Source organism: Lagopus muta, chromosome 6 (genome assembly GCF_023343835.1).
Source record: "Lagopus muta isolate bLagMut1 chromosome 6, bLagMut1 primary, whole genome shotgun sequence".
NCBI lineage: Eukaryota > Metazoa > Chordata > Aves > Galliformes > Phasianidae > Lagopus > Lagopus muta.
Genome location: NC_064438.1, coordinates 44,989,443 through 45,005,995, shown reverse-complemented (window position 1 = coordinate 45,005,995; position 16,553 = coordinate 44,989,443). Strand labels below are relative to the sequence as shown.

The following is a 16,553-nucleotide window of genomic DNA, read 5'->3' as shown; positions in this document are numbered from 1 at the left end:
AAGACAGTGATCTTCTCAGGCACTCTCCTTCAGGATCCGCAGGCTGATCAGAACGGCATCACTCATACAGTCACACACAACTGGGACTCAGGTCATAGGTATGCCAACGATGAAGCAGAAAGTAAGGAAACAAGCAGAATGGAAAGCTTAGTTTTGATGTGTACTGGCAAAGCTGTGAGACTGGTGATGGCTGACTGGTGATATATGGCACAGAGTACTTCTCAGGGACCACACGGGATGAAGAGAAGTCATGACTATATACCACTGTGTGATCTATATAAGGATAAATTGTAGCAATGCAGTGTAGCCAAGATGTTGCAAATTTGACCTCACACATGAAGTAGCTAGAGTTTTTTCTAACCTCCAGCTGTATGTTTACTCTCAGATAGTATACTTTGAATTACCGCAGATGTGCTTATTTGCAGAACTAGATCATGACAACATATCTTTGAAGGCACACACCTACACAAGAGGAGATGTGCATCTTCTCTGTTCATGTTCTACAGCTCTTTCCCAAGCCTGTCTGTCAGGACTAGGACATTAAGTATTTGAGATAGAACAGAACCATAGTTGAGCAAGATACTTTCATCCCTCCCATCTGGCTATTCAGCTGTTTATGCCATCTCTTGTACCCTCCCTTTCAGTTTGACTCAGAGCTGAACACTAGGAAAAAGAAAGGTTCCACCCTTGCCTTGCAAAGGAAACAGATCACGCCCAGTGGAGAAAGCCTAGGACACTAGTTTAAAGAGCACACAACTGGTAAAGGGCAAGGGAAGGCAAAATCGAAAATCATGTGGTATCTCACCCTATGCCCTAACATTAAAATGCAACAGAGAGCTAAAGCATTCTTTTTTGAATGTCATCCACACAGACTATGGAATTGCATATACATAAGAGAGCCAAGGATTTGGCCCCATCAGTTCTTTTGGAGAACAGTTTTAGAGACCTGAAGATGGGGGGGCATAGGTTACCTAAGTACATCAGCAGTTCTTTCACAGATAACATCAATGGAGGAAATAAATGCTTAATACAACATTCTGCTTTTAACCCAAAGAGGAAATTTTTCCAAGAGCATTGACTGAAAATATTTAGGTGTAAATTTCCACAAAATCTTAATCTTGGGACATTGAACCATACTTCTTCCCTTGTCTTAGGAGGAATTTCTGTGCTTTTCATTGACATCAGCGTAGATCTTTATTTAAAAATCATTCCTGTTTTTTTCCCTAAAGGCCCACAACGCAAATAAGGAGGAGATATTCTCAGAATCACAGGATGGTTGATGTTGGAGAGAACCTCTGTGGATCATCTTGTCCAACTCCCACTCAAAGAAAGGTCAACTAGAGCAGGTACTCAGGATGGCGTCCAGCTGTGTTTTGAGAATCTGTAAACTTTCTTGTAGACTGTCCCAGTGATCAGCTTCACAGGGAAAGGACTGTTGGTTAAAACTAATTTTTAACATTAAACCTAATATTTTTGTCTGCAGAAAATTGTTAAAGTTCTCCCTACTACTGACAGCTCATCAAGCTTTTAGTCAGGTACAAAGACAAGTACACACTTCAGAATTCAATCTACAGGAATTTTGGAATTAGGTAATCACATCATATGTTCAGGGGAGAGAGAGTGAAACTCCACGCTCCCCATCCCATCTGCCCCCCCAAAAAGGCAGCCATTATCAGATGCTGTCTTAAAACTTACAGGTAGAAGACATTACGTGTGCAGCTATTTAGTACAGTAATTACAATGACAGGAAGAGATGCAAGGGCAAAATGGGAAATTCATCACAGTATCATTACACTGAAAAGACTCAGTATTGTTCATCCACGTTCAGTACAGTTGAAAAAATTATACATCATATGCATATTGATATTGCATGCATCATTTAGCAGCATTCTGACCATTAATTCTGTAATCAATAAAAGAATCACTAATAAATAAAAATTATAGAATTATTTTCATTTAAAAGTCTTCTTATATACATACAGTACAATACTGCATAACAATTCTAAGACTTAACTTCAGCTCTTACAGACTGATATTGTACCAGTGTACTATTTTCTGAACCATAACAATACCAGAATAAATTCTACTTACAGATAGCCATAGGCAGAAAAGATGTGCTGAGATATTCTATAATATCCTTGTGCAGAAATGGTGGAAAGGTAGCTAATGTTGAAATCATTGTATAAGGTAAAGTACTCAAAATATCATCATTGAGAAAAGGAAGCAAGCATGTAGTAGTGTAAAAAATTGATTGCCCAAGATCTGTTGAATAAAATGAAATAAATACAGAATCATTACATTGGAAAATATTTACAACTCTGTACTTTTTGGTTTATTAATCCATCAAAAGTTTGCATTTAAATTCAAGTTTTCCCCTCAAAGTATTTCATAATTTATTACTTAATTATCATGGGCACAAGTAAGTGACATCAGTCATCATTGAAGCCCCTCCTAAAACAAAGCAAAACAGCTGTTCAGCAGTATCCAGAACAGTTTGTAGGGAATACAAATACTTCAGGCAGTGAAATGAATACACCTACATAAAGTGGCCTGCATTTAAGCAGAGGTGTTATTTCAGGTTTGATAGGTACTTAGGTTTGAAAAAGCCCCCTTTTGCAAAAAGCTTCTCAGATTATCTTCCAAAAAAATTAAAAAAAAAAAAAAATCAGATTTTGATCTGAATTACCCATATGACAATTGCAAATTGCCTCCCACACAGAGGCTTGGGGGAACATTACTGCATTTTGCAAACAATATGTGATTAAACAGAGGATCTTGTTTTCATTGGAAGCCATTGAGACCAAGAATGCCTAAGGCTTAAAAAGAATAAGATAATTATAAATTTATAAATTCATGAGTTTCCAGACTAATTCTAATTAATACAACGCTTTGGAAGAGATACCTAAGAAATTGCAACATTTCAAGATCTAAATAGAGGAGATATCTCTATTGCGTATGTGGGAATTGTGACATCTTTCGAATGAGGAACTGAGAGGGGGCCAGTAACCCTCCAAGAACCCAAATTCCAGGTTTGAACCCATGTGATGACTACAAAATATCATCGGGCATTATCCCTGCAGGAGAGGGATTAATTTTGTTACTCCCTCCGTAAACTTAATTGTATTACGCACTCTCCAAACTTATCATTACTCCTAGGATGATTTGAGTGCTCAGACAAGTCTGCACTTGTACATAGTAAACCTGTGGAAAAACTAGACTTTTAATGGTAGAGCATGTTTTGCTCTTGCAATACATCTAAGTACTGACAATTTGGTGTAGTCTGGCAGGATCCAATCTGAGGACCATCTGGCATACCTGTTGTACTTACCCAAACAGTATGGATTGTTCGGAGTAAAAAAAATAAAAATAAAAATTAAAATTAAAAAAAAAAAAAACACAACGTTTCTTTTTGTCAAATGCTATGTTGAGGGAAAAAAATAATTAAGTTCTATCACAAAACTTAATTATCAATACACAGAAGCACAGGAAATAATAGGTGAAATCCCCTTGCCACACGAGTAAACCATATTATTTCTGGAACATGTTTATCTAACTTGGCTTTAGTAATCTGCAAGACAAAGTTTCACTCCCTCATCTGCCAGTTCTTAGTGTTTAACCATCCATATAATAAAAGAGTGTTGGATTTTTTGTTTTGTTTTGCTTTTAAAATTTCTTCTGCTGCAATGTAAGACAACTAATTCTAATCCTGCTCCTAGCTAACTGTAAACACAAACAGTTTATTTCTCCTTACAGCAATCTTTAAACAATCTCTACATGTTTGTAACCATAATTCCCTTCAGTTTTCTTTAAGCCAAAGATATTTTGTTTTTCCCTTTCCGTCCACATTTTCTAGACTTCAGATCATTCTTGTTTCTTTTTCCTGGAGACTCCTCCCAAATATCATTGTACATTTCTTAAGACCAGATGAACAAATCTGAAAATTTGACTCCAGCTGATACCTTGCTAGAGGTATTAGAATGAAAAATTAAATAAAATGCTTTGCATGTCTAATAAAGCATGTTTACATATTGCCAGTATTAGTATATTAATGAGTCAGTCAGCCTTTGATCTGCTGTAGCACTTTGTGCAGTACGACTTTCAAGCCAATATTTCTGCATTTGATTTCTCTTATTCAAATATGAGATTTTACTTTTCTCCTTTAAAGACTTTTCAAAACAGACTGCAATTTACCAAGATTGTTTTGAATTAGAAATTGTTCACATAAGGGACTTTACTTTCACTAACTTGATATCCCCTGTAAATCAAAGTGTTTTCTCAGTGCTATCAGCCAAGTAAAAATTAAAATATTTAATAACACTAGATGCAGCACAGGCTCCTGTAAGGTTCACACTTGGCATAACCTTCCAATTGACACAGGCTCCTGGAGCACTTTTCCTCATTCAAGTGACAACTGTATGTTCCACATTGTCCATGAGGATGTCAAGTAACACAGCAATGACAGTCTAAGGACAGAAAAACTTCACTGGAAGAACCATTGTGCCATCATAAAACAAAATCATGTTTGTTCAGTGTTATTTGCTCTTTAGAAGACTCCATTGGTTTTTAGTTGTCACCATGCTATCTACTTGGAAAAATATTGTTTTGATAATTAACTTCAATTTCTGGAAAAACAGTAAAGTCATCAAGTCTGTAATTTGCTAATAGTCTCTTTTTTCCAAGATCCCAGCACAGTAATCATTGAATCAAAACATGCTGCTGCCAACTCAGAAGTAATTTAGCATTTAACAGAAGCAGCTTTCCTGCTAAAGAGTTTAGCAGTGAATCAGGCTGATGACAGTACTCCCTGTACTGAACTACATAAGTTCATCGTGATATAATACACCCTGGTACCATGGTGAAAATTGATTTCTGGCTTGTGCAACATAAGGAAAATGCTGTGTTCCAAAACCCCATTATGGGAAGCCACGGATTAACAAGCCAGGTATATGCAGTACTCGAGGGGAAAAAAAATATATATATATATATCCCAGTCACAAAAACCTTGAGATGAAGCAGTTCGAAACCTAAGAAAACACTGCTTTTCAGCAAGTCAGATGGAAGTACTGGCAGCTTTTTAACCTGGAATATTTTAAAGCCATCTCTATTGTCATCATTTTTCTTCCATCAAATGTATACCGTGTTCTGTGCAGAGATGGATCTTCACCAAAACACTAAATCTGCATATTCCTCACAAGATAGGTATACATATCCAAGTAATGCCCGTTTAAGAGAACCACTTCAAAAAGATAAGCCTGAAGGTATCCCAACAGATTCATATTCAAGTTCCAGATATTTTTAGACATATTTGTATTATTTTAGTTCCATACTACTAACATTTCACTGAAAATCAGACAAGTTCAGAATTCAAACCCAAATCCATGATTCACAAAACAAAATATCTTTTATTTCAGAAAGCAAACCAAACACTTTGATATAAGTACATCCCAGTAGATATGACATCCAGATGCAGATCAGTTTAGGCCCATCTCTTCTATTGCATTTAAGCATCATTCATGGATTCACGGCACTGAAGTTAAGCGTACTGGAAGGGTTCAAGGGCCTGCTTACCATGTTGACCATGTTGTAGCAATGGAACTAGATCCAGCAGTGTCACCAGTGTCACGTAAAGTCCTTGATAGTCCAAAGATGGGTAGTCTGATAACTGAGCATCACGACTTTGCTGGCCACGTTCTGATGGAGCATCTCGCAGGACGCTGTAAAGGAGGGAGCGAGTAACAGTAGGGTTGATGGAACTGACCTGTGGTCTTAGAGATGGGGTGAGTGGGAATGGCACAGGAAAAAGACACATGGTCATGGGCACTGTCAAATTGGAGGCATCTTGATTCTCCTTCTTCCCTGTGCGGGACAAAATGCTGTTGGGGGGACAAAGAAAAAAAAGAGACAACAAAGACACAAAGAACAGCACATTACATTGAAATGACACTATAAAACAAATAATAAAACACCAGATACATCCCACATAAGATGCAATTGCTCCCCAAACCAGTTATCTATGAATCTAGTAACCATTGATTTTCATGCTTCAAGATAAAAGAATTAAAATTGATATCTACGAATATTTTCATTGCATCTCATGTGTTATCTGGTTCATAAGGAGCAAAAATATAAAAATGCATGTTTCAGTGCCCTACCCATGTTTCACAGTTAAGAAAAATTCTAGGTATCAATAACATTTGCTATGGAAAAATAGCTGTGTCAAAACAGATTGGTACTTTACTCTGAGATTTTGAGAAGCTGTTGGATTTTTTTCCCTTCTATGAAATCTTTTGAACCAACTGACTGAAAACATGTAAAATATAGGTGTGGCACTTGCAGAAACATGTTTTAGCAAAGAATAAACATGTGTGTTTGTTAAGATAGTCTTAAAAATCACATGTTTATTGCATTAAAATAATGTCTATGTATTTTATGATACTGTTTCATGACCACTCAGTCAGTATCATTTGAGATAATGAAGTTTAAACAGGCACATGGATTTAGAAATAATATAATATTTCTAAAATGTTAACTAAACTACATTTGGAAAAGTTATAAAATAATATATAGTAGATGGTCTTTAGCATATGTTTGTGAGCTAATGATAATGGTTGTTTATGTGTTTTTAACTTTGCTCATGTTTAAGGAGGAAACATTTTACTTTACGAATACAAATGTTCCTTGGGTAAATAGTTACCTTCAAAATCTAAGTGCTAAGCAAGCAAGACCAATAATATAACTGCAGATCAGACAGTATGTTACCATACATTTCTCCTGCTACTTACGTTATTTATTCAACAAAACTCACTATAAACTAAAGGAGAGATAATTTCAAAAAAATAAAAAAGGATTTAGTGGGAATCAAAATAGAAGCTATATGTCAACCACCTTGTTAATGTAGTTTTAAGAATGTTGTAAACATGTTAACCTAATTTTCTACAAAGAAAAATAAAAAGCTACTTTAGATATAAATTGTCACGTAAGCAGTGCTACACTTTAGTTATCAGGTAATGATAGAGCTATCTCAAGTCTTTGTATGTGCCTAGAAAATATAATACACCTTTCAAATATATTAAACCACACACAGTTTTGGACATTTTGCTGTTTTCTTTAAGCATATTTTGCACCTCTCAGCAAACAGGATTCCCAAAACCAGTTCTTGTTGGTTTAACTCCACTCCCAAAGTCAGCACTAAAACTTAGTTTAAAAAAGACAAGAGAGTAGCATCAGAATTTCCACTGACTAATGAAGAGTGGAGTTATGCCAAGAGGGAGACTTCTAGAAGTCTATATTATCTTCAACAGAACAGACATCCCTACCATATAACCACCTTGGCACAGATTCATCTGTGTCAATGCAACAACTCACACAAGTAAGCTGAACTCATGCAAAGGTGCTTATAAGAAGAGATGCCATTCATTCACTATATATGTAAAACACTTTCACAGTTACAGTTGAATGCCAAGTGGCTACTACCAGGCAGGTCTCTCATCACACTTGCAGTTAGAGATTACAGGCCTATTGTCTGTATTAAGAGACTACTTTTTTTATTACTATGCCCTACATATTTGGTAGATTAATTTGATTTCTGTTACCCAATGTCCAGTACAAGAAAAGTAGTGACTGCCATGAAATGTTTACAAAATTGCATCAGAAAAATCAGTAGGATCTAGTATGACTTTAAAAACAAATGATCAGAGTGCTGATTCCTTATTTCCTATTAACTTTTAATTTGCTTAATGTTTATTTGCTGTACTCTACAGCTCATTTATAGATATGTAGGTACTAAATTCTATTCCATCTCTGCCTACTAGCAGATGATACCAACTGTCCATCCCTGAACTTGATAGCACATCACTTCAATCACTCTTGTTTCTAGAAAGAGCATTACTGCATTATTTAATCCTTGCTTTGGAAAGTGTAAGGCAGCGATGAGAGTTTGCACTACAGATTTCCTTTTTTTTGACATGAAGCTACAGCTGATTAGAAACCAACACACATTGCCTTATATATCGATTGGGTCATCCTTCTGTTCACTTCAGGAATAGAAATGAGATCATATCCAAAAATCAGATCTAATTATGTCAAATTTAGGTGGGGAAAAAAAAATACAAAACTTTCAGACCCAGGTTTGTGACTGACCAATATGTTACAGTGGCAATAACTTAAAGAATCAGAAATGAAAATCTAGAAGATCCTTTAAGACCAAGATAGAATGGTTGCAGTTTGTTCCTGTAATTGCTCAAAGCACAAACTGAGAGCAGGGACTGCTTGCAGATCATAACTCCATACTGAACTTGCTCCATGACACGCAAGAAAACTGTCAGGCTTCCTTAAAGATCTGTACACCTCTGCTACAAATCTACCTCCAAATTATTGTCTTTCAGGAAACATTTCCTAAAATGTCTATGAGAGATTTGCATCTCACCAAGGCAGCAAAACAAGCTTGACTATTAATTAGCCAGGAAGCATTTGCAACTATTTCTTATGAAATACATTTTACTTAGAAACATGCATGGAGACTTTTCTCCAAAAAAATGTGGAAGAATTAGTTGTTCTGCAAGATGTTTAAGCCTTAAGATCATTCCTCAAATGAGAGTTAAAATACTGAAAATGAGCAGGGCATGAAACAAATTCATGCAGTAATGTAAGGAAATGCTTTTGTCCAAAGAGGAAAATTAAGGAAGAACTAAATGAATCAATATGCTATGCATTGTGTATGGTGACTTTATGTGATGTTTGTTCATAGAAATAAAGAATTGAACTTCTTTAGCCATTCCACATCTGCTCCCCCCACCCCTGAGCTTGTGGTATATCAAAGCTACGTACAGCACAAAGGAGCAAACTAAACCCTTGTGAGATAGCTAACAGAATGACACCAGATATGAATGTGATCCAAAACAGTAGGCATACCCACTGAAAGCACATTCAATGTGCCCATAATATGGAGAGGTAAAAAGTAGAGTAACTAATAAAAGCTACACTTGTAAAACACATAGTATGGAATTTCTGTGACTAAGCACTATTCCTTCTTGATTCCTTTGATTACATGTTTATCAAGAAAAGTTTGTCCTAAAAATCAGCTGCAAAGAGAATACACATCAAAGTAGAAAATATTTTTAAAAGTTATTTTAAAATAGATGATCCCAATCAATTTGCTCTGCAAAGACAAATCTCCGATCCCAATGGGCATTTCTGCTGTTTGATCAGTACTCTTTCTGCAGCTTGAATTCATTACATATGTTCTGTCTCAAGCTAGAAAGGTTATTCTCCACCACATATTTCTAACATGGATGCTAAACCCTGCACAAAGGAATATCAGTGTAGGAGGCAGAAAGGAGACTCAGCATGCAAAGAAATTTTTGATCAGATTGTCCAGAAAGACAAGTTCTTAACCAGTCTGTTTAGTTTCAGGATAAATCTTAGAGATCTGCATGCAGTGGGTGGGAGTTTCCTCCTTTCCATCTGCCACACTAAACACAGGGTATGTTTTGTTTTGCTTCTTTAACCAGTTTCTATCTTAGTATCAGCAAGCATATACACTTATACTGGTTTAACCATAGCACTCAGGCTCTCACCCACAGTTCAGATTCCCCAGTTACAAGGATTTGACCTGCCTAAGTATCAGAATGCAGGCCACTTAATAAATTTAGATCCAAGCCCTGGCTGCAATTTCTGGCATCCCTCTACTTCTGAGGTTGATCAGATCCAACATCGTTAAGGACAAAGCCATTTGTGAATTATGTAGATCTGTATGTTTCATATCAATTTCACTTCTGCCTCATGAGGTATCATCAACAACAGGATTTTGGTTCAGTCCCATTCCAAGCACAAAATAAAGAAATGGAGTTGCTCAATTGTTATTCTGATTCTAAACTGCTCTCATAGTTGGCAATTATAAAGTTTCTTCAGTAAGCCTAGAATCATCCCTGCCCATGCAGCATGAAGAATTTTTGCACAAGACATGCAGTCGTACTGCTCAGAAAGATTAAGACAGCAGGGTGGTATAAATATATTTTCTTTAAGAAACGGTTTTTAAATTCATTGTGTTCTAATGAACTTCTGCCCCAAAAAGAAATGGATCTCACTGTAGCACTTGGTAGTTACAGCTGAGAGACAAGATATAAAACAATCAGAACTAAGCTGTTAAAGCAAGAAAGTTAGGCTTGAAGGCTCACAGCATTTCAGTAGAGGCACTTTAGTTAAGAGCCTTCTTCAAACATGATTTAAGTGTGCCTGTTGTGCAAAATAAACCATGAAAACATTCTGATGTGGGAACAAAGTCCTATTTCAGAGGTATTTTCAATGACTCTTATTTTTTTATTTCTTACCACTGCTGTGTTTTCAGACAAAATTCAATTTACTGTTCTTTTAAAAAGCCCTACTGGTTGCCTTTTTTTTTTTTTTTCCCAACATTTTAAATGCTGAAGGAAACACATTTCACAGTGGTTAAACAATTCTAGTCTTGAGATTTTCAGTTAACAGAAGGGCTGGGTTTCTTTGTTTCTGTTTGGTGGTTTTGTTGCTGCTTTTTGTCTGTTTGTTTTTGAACAGTGAAAGAGGTGTTCCACTAATAACGAGTATTTTGTCTACACGTCTTTCTTTCTCACAGGTTTACAAACAGGGTCATGTTACATTCCATGGGCTTTGAATGTGTGTTAGAATGAACTAATGTCATTCTTTCAAGTTAAATTCATGCTTCTCCACTTTTTTGTATTACCCGGATATACGTACTAATACACAGTTAACTGTAATAAATTACTGTTTCCTTAGGACATAAGACAAATGGCTGTATTTCCAAACTTGCTTCTGACAGCAAGGAGATCCCAGGTATAAATTCAGGAAGCTATGCACAGAAATGCAGCATTACTTTTTCGTATATGAAAACTTACTCCAATCAAAACCTGGACAGATAGAAATAAAATCTCCACTGTCAAAAGCCATTCTAAACTGATTTGAAAATACGAAACCACTAGGTAGCACTGTGGAGGAAAGCAGAATATGCATGTCATTCCTAATTAAGCCTCACAATTTTTCACATCTTTTTAGAAAGACAAGAGGTAATATTTCCTATTCAAAATGTATTCTGTATTCATATGGTACCTTGCACCACATATTGTCACTAAGTGGTGGATCAAATTAGATCAACCTCCTGGGTCACAGCAATCCTGATCTCTTGCTGCTGCTATCCAAATCCAGATCTGTATACCAACTTCATAACTATTCATATTGTTGTAAGGGACTGAACCAGAACCCGATCTGAACTGCAGCACAGACCCTAGTCCTGTTTGCTGGGCTCATTGCTCTACCATCCCAAAGCACCAGGATTGTCAAGTAGGTCATGAGTGTCCACTTCTAAAGCTCTGCAGGTCACTACCTCCTTTCTTCATGGGTTCAGTATGTTTGTTCATTCACCTAAGACTTAGAAGGGCCTAGTAAATGTGTAAACAACCAAGTTTATTTTAGAATCAGCCACTCAATAAGCAGCTCAACTGGGCAAATTGGGCAACAGCCACTGAAGAGATTGATTTATATCACTCTTTTCTTAAATTACGCTCTGACTCTTTCTGGTAGAGCATTGACCCATTAAATCCTGCAAACAATTCAAAGTCAATGAATACTCCCTACAATACTTTAGCAATTTCTTTTTTCTTCAAGAGCATTAGTTAAAACTTACCTCAATAACGTCTGAGAAAAGTATTTCAGAGTATTTGCAATGTCAGTCCCAGAGGGCACAGGGTAAATGTTGTGGAGAACCCGGTTGTGGTATTCTTGAAGGTAACGGATTTTGGAAGCAACTACATAAAAGACAAAAAAAAAAAAAAGAACACAAACTTTCATTCAGCTTTTTGCAGATGGTGAAGGAATCACATCTGTTCCTACCCCAACTGATTCTTTTTTTTCTTAATTTAAGAATTAAACCATAAAAAAAGACTTTTTCACTCTCTTTACTGAATATATTGAACATTACCATGCATGAGCGCTAAGGGGAAGAGAAGAAAGGCAGTGAATGTCTGCTTCTGCTTTAGATTGCCTTAGTGCTAGCAAATGGGGGGGGGGGGAGGGGGGGAAGAAAAAGTAATTTTAAAAAAGCTGTTATCTGTGCCTCCAAAAATCTCAGGATTCATTTATATTGAGTCACTGGATAACAGGCGGTTCGTGTGAGGTGACATTTCCATAGTGAAAAGGAGAAATTCAAGCTAATATAGGGAGCTGATATTATTTACTCAATGCTACAAGTGTACACTACGCAATGAACTACAGACATGAAAAGAGTTGTCCTGTTTCTTTATGTGTCTTAGGAAATTTGAACAAAAAGGTGAGAGCATTTCAAAGAGTAGCAGAAGCTCTACACCTTCTTTGAGACTGGTTGTTTTAGAAATAGTGCTCTTAATATCTAACCAAGCTCCATGTTCAGTACTGGAAGAAAAATGACCCACCATAGCTACCAAACCATGCACTGCCTATATGACACTGGCCAGTCTCACACAGAAATTATCAAGGATGGTCTGGGCACTTTTTGCTCTATTCAGACTGACCAACCAAGACTGATTTACCGAGAAACCGAGCCTGCCAGCCCTCAATTGCCCAAATCATGGAATTCTCAGAGTTGGAAGACACCTTCAAAGGTCATCTAGTCCAACTCCCCTGCAATGAACAGGGATATCAACAGCTACATCAGCTTGCACAGAGCCTGGTCCAGCCTGACCTTAAATGTGACTGCCATGGCTTGCTGCCAGATACCTGTAAATGAAATTAATGAAATGCCAAAAATTGTGGCACGCCTTCCTATAACTACTTCTTTTCAATAATGCATATATTTTTTTTTTTCTATTAATCAGCACAGTCATGCAATTATATAAGCTGAAATAACAGAACACTTTATTTATTTATAAATACTTTCTAAATCATAGCTCTAGGCTCAAGGTTTTGGCCTCCTCTCTCAGAGCTACCCAGAATGCTGACCATTTCAGTACAGCATCCCAGAACAGCTAATAGCCTTCTGAAAGAAAGCTCTAGAGCAAAGGTTTATGAGACCCAAAGATAGTGAAATGTGTGAATGACTTGAGCGTCCAGAGATACACTTCAAAATGTGATGTCACTCAGTGGAAATACTTCCTTCGCCACTCTCATAGGGTCATCATATCAAACAAATTCAAAATCAAAAATAGAAAGAAAGAAGAGAAGCTAATCCAGGTATTTTGCTGGGTCTGTCTTTATTATCTACACCGACCCAACTAAACTTCCTAGCTTCCCCATAAGCATTTATTGAATTGAGTAAAACCATTAAGAGCTTTTAAAGATGGTTTGGGTTGTTCCACGAGCCTGGAAAACATCGTGGACATCAGGCTTTCCCAGGACATTACTTACCACAACTAAATGCCAGTTCATGTAACTCAAGGTGAAAAGAACTAATTCTCTTGTGATACAAAAGCATACCTCGGGCATGCTGTGGTGGTGGGTCAAACGATGAAACCCACTGTCAGTATCCCCTCAATTGAGATATGAAATTCAAGTGGTCACAAAAAAAGAGAAGCTTCTCAAGATGATTTCCCAGATTGCCACCATTTTACCTGCTTTCCATACAACCTGCCAAAGGGAGTGCTGAGGGGTGGCCATGCATTCATGTTTAGACCAGTGCCTTGTTGCTCTTCCCAACTGGTCTCTCCATTTCCACATTTGAAGGGGTTTTTTTTGCTGCTTCTTGGTAAATTCAGATTCAGTATAACTTGTGACTCCTCCTTGAAACATTCTGGTTCTCATTTGTCTGTCCATGAGAGCAGAAGCAACAGCAGGAACAGTTGGAGCCTGAAGGTTTGCCTGATAATTACGCATGCACATCAATATAATCCTTGTCGGAGACCATCGCTATTGGTCAAAATTTGCAGGTGAGTGGATCTTAAAGTTACGTAGAGAAAAAGACATTTGGTAATGTCATAATAACTAGACAGGAGAGCAGTCTTTGTAAACAAGATACATTAAATAAGTTAGAATGCACAGAATATGCCTACTAACTGAACAGAGTGCACTGAAGTGCCATGAAAAAGTGTCAAGAAGAGGAAAGATCTGCAAACTGGATCCCAAGTAGATCTTTCAACAAAAAGCAACATGGACACATGAACCAAGACACAGTCTCCCAGATGGTACAGGGGGATGAAAGATAGCCAAGGGAAAAAAATATGGAAGAGAAGCTCAAGCAGAAAAGACCAAGAGAATTAGGAATGCGGAAATAGATGAGGCAAAACAGAAAAGACAGTGCTGAAAATGCTGAAGAAAATGCTGAAGACAGTGTCAGGACAAGGGGAAGCAGAAATTCTTCTATAGGCCAGTGTGAGGGATGTATAATCAACGTATGAGAAAGAAAGAGGAAACACATTCAGAACCTGGGTCAGAGGAAGGCAGAAAAAAAAAAAAAAAAAACAGAGTAACACAGATCTGAGCATTGCACACTCAAGGCCTGAGGTATGGTCAGAACATTGCCTTTCTGTTCACAAGGCCAGAAATGCAGCCCCACAGTAATAAATTCACATCCACATAATATTTTAATAGAGGCACCATCCATTACTGCAAATAAGTGGCAAAACCTACAGGAAAAGTTACAAGTAATCTCTTCCCTAGAGCAGTTGAGCACAGGCTTATCAGAACAGGGATTCTTGCCAATGACCTGAGTGGCCAACAGAACGCAGAGGGCAGCAATCAGCCTCCAAGCCATCAGATCGCATCACATAGTCACGGCAGGCATCGTTCCAGCCTGCGGCTTCCAGGCAGCCCGGCTTACATCTAACACCGAGCATCGGCAGAGAAAGTAGCCTTGATGCGGGTGACCAGCCCGACAGCGCTGGTGTTTTTCCCTGGCAGAACAGCAGCTGCCGTCAGCAGCCACACACGCGCGGCCGTCCCAGCCACCATGTCAGTCACCTGGCAGCTCCACGCGCAGAGCCAACATGGTGGCTGGCACATCTCCCCGGCTGCCACGAGACGCGGCGGGCTGCGGGCAGGGCTGGCGGCAGCCGAGGGTCCCGCAGGGCGTGGAGGAACACGGCAAGGCAGCGATGCCGCCGTACCTTCTGCCAAAAGGTGCGCGTCACTAGCAAGAGCGGCACCGTGCCTCCATCACACAGCGACGGCAGGCTCGAGGCAGCAACGCTGGGAGCGTCTCCCGGGCGGTACGGCGCCGGGACCGATGCCGGAGAGGCCCGATCCCCGCTCCATCCCCTCCGCCCCAGCGAGGACGGACGCCTCGCGTCCCCAGGAAGGCCATCTCTCCATCAGCACCACCGCAACGGCGGAGGCAGAAAGAGCCAGAAAGTAGGCGGCCCCCCTCCACAAACCACCCCTCCCGCTGCCCGTTGCCGGGATGCCCGACAACGCGGGGTGAGCGCTGCCCCGCCGGGCTGCCCCGCAGCCGGGAGACAGCCTCCGGGCACCCGCTCCCATCAGACCTCACCCGGTCGCGCCGCGCCGCCCGACCCCACCACTCACACTGCTCCGCCTTGGTGGACATGCTGCCGGCGGGGTGGCCCCAAGCGCTTGCCCCAGCAGCGGGGACCGCGCAACGCCCCGGCTCGGCGCGGCACCGCGCTGGGGACGGAGCCGCTGCCGCAGGGATGCGGGCCGGGAGCGGCGGCAGCGGGCGGGGACGGGGCGGGAACGGAGCGAGCTCTTAAAGGGAACCTGCCTAGAGCCGCCCCGCTGCCCGCCTCATGAGGGCAGCACTGAGGTACCCGCCCCGGGTGGATGCCTCGGAGGGGCTGCGCGCCGGGCGTCCTAAGGACCCCCAAGAAAAGGGGTGGTGGGGCTCTGGGGAAATCTGGGGACTACCTTGGGGCCACGGGCAGCAGCTCCTCCTCATCATAGTGTCATAGATTCATACCAAGATAATCTAGTCCAACCATCACATCAACCCGCTGACCACTCTAAACCACGCCCCTCAGTACCACATCAATACGTTTCTTGAACATCTCCAGGGATGGTGACTCCATCACCTCCCTGAGCAGCCCGTGCCAGTATCTCACCATTCTTTCTGAGAAGAAAGATCTCCCTGTACCCAGCCTGGCCCTCCCCAGGTGTAATATAAGGCCACTACCTCTCACCTTATCTTTGTTGCCTGGGAGAAGAGGCTGACCCTCCACATTCTAAACACATTACCTGCACTGCAGACACGCTTGCATTTTCTAACCAAATCCTGTCCCACAGTCCTTCCAGATTCACAATAAATTATTTCTTTCCTTCTAAATTTTCAGGAGGATATCAGCAATGCCTATAGACTCTTGCCATGGGAAAAACATCGAACAGCTTGGGTTGGAAAGGACCTTAAAGATCATCCAATTCCAATCCCCTGCTGTGAGTAGGGACATCATAACCTCATAATTAAACTCAAACTGCATTTAAAGAAGTGGAAAAGGAAACAAATACATTTCTCTTTTTCCCAGAGGAAAAAAAAAAAAAAAGAGGAAATTGAAACATTAATTACCATTTTTCAGGGTGAGAAATACATGAAATTTAGTGAGCACACAAATTCATGGACATGTGTTCATCCAATCCCAGTTTAAACA

General features: G+C 39.7%; 1 protein-coding gene across 10 annotated transcripts in view; it reads right to left on the bottom strand.

The window, feature by feature from the left end:
- Positions 1 to 16,553, bottom strand: part of UNC79 (unc-79 homolog, NALCN channel complex subunit) — a 98,204-nt gene that overhangs the window by 78,753 nt on the left and 2,898 nt on the right. For 4 of the 10 annotated variants that reach the window (XM_048948583.1, XM_048948586.1, XM_048948587.1 and 1 more), the window contains exons 2-5: positions 13,572 to 13,896; positions 11,675 to 11,795; positions 5,569 to 5,873; positions 2,092 to 2,262 (exon numbers count right to left, since the gene is read on the bottom strand). In XM_048948583.1, coding sequence (XP_048804540.1) covers positions 2,092 to 2,262; positions 5,569 to 5,873; positions 11,675 to 11,795; positions 13,572 to 13,839 — 865 coding nt within the window. In that variant the 5' untranslated portion in view covers positions 13,840 to 13,896. Of the gene's footprint in view, positions 1 to 2,091; positions 2,263 to 5,568; positions 5,874 to 11,674; positions 11,796 to 13,571; positions 13,897 to 15,480; positions 15,621 to 16,553 lie in introns of those variants that run through there. The other 6 variants (XM_048948589.1, XM_048948595.1, XM_048948590.1 and 3 more) reach the window with 4 other exon arrangements.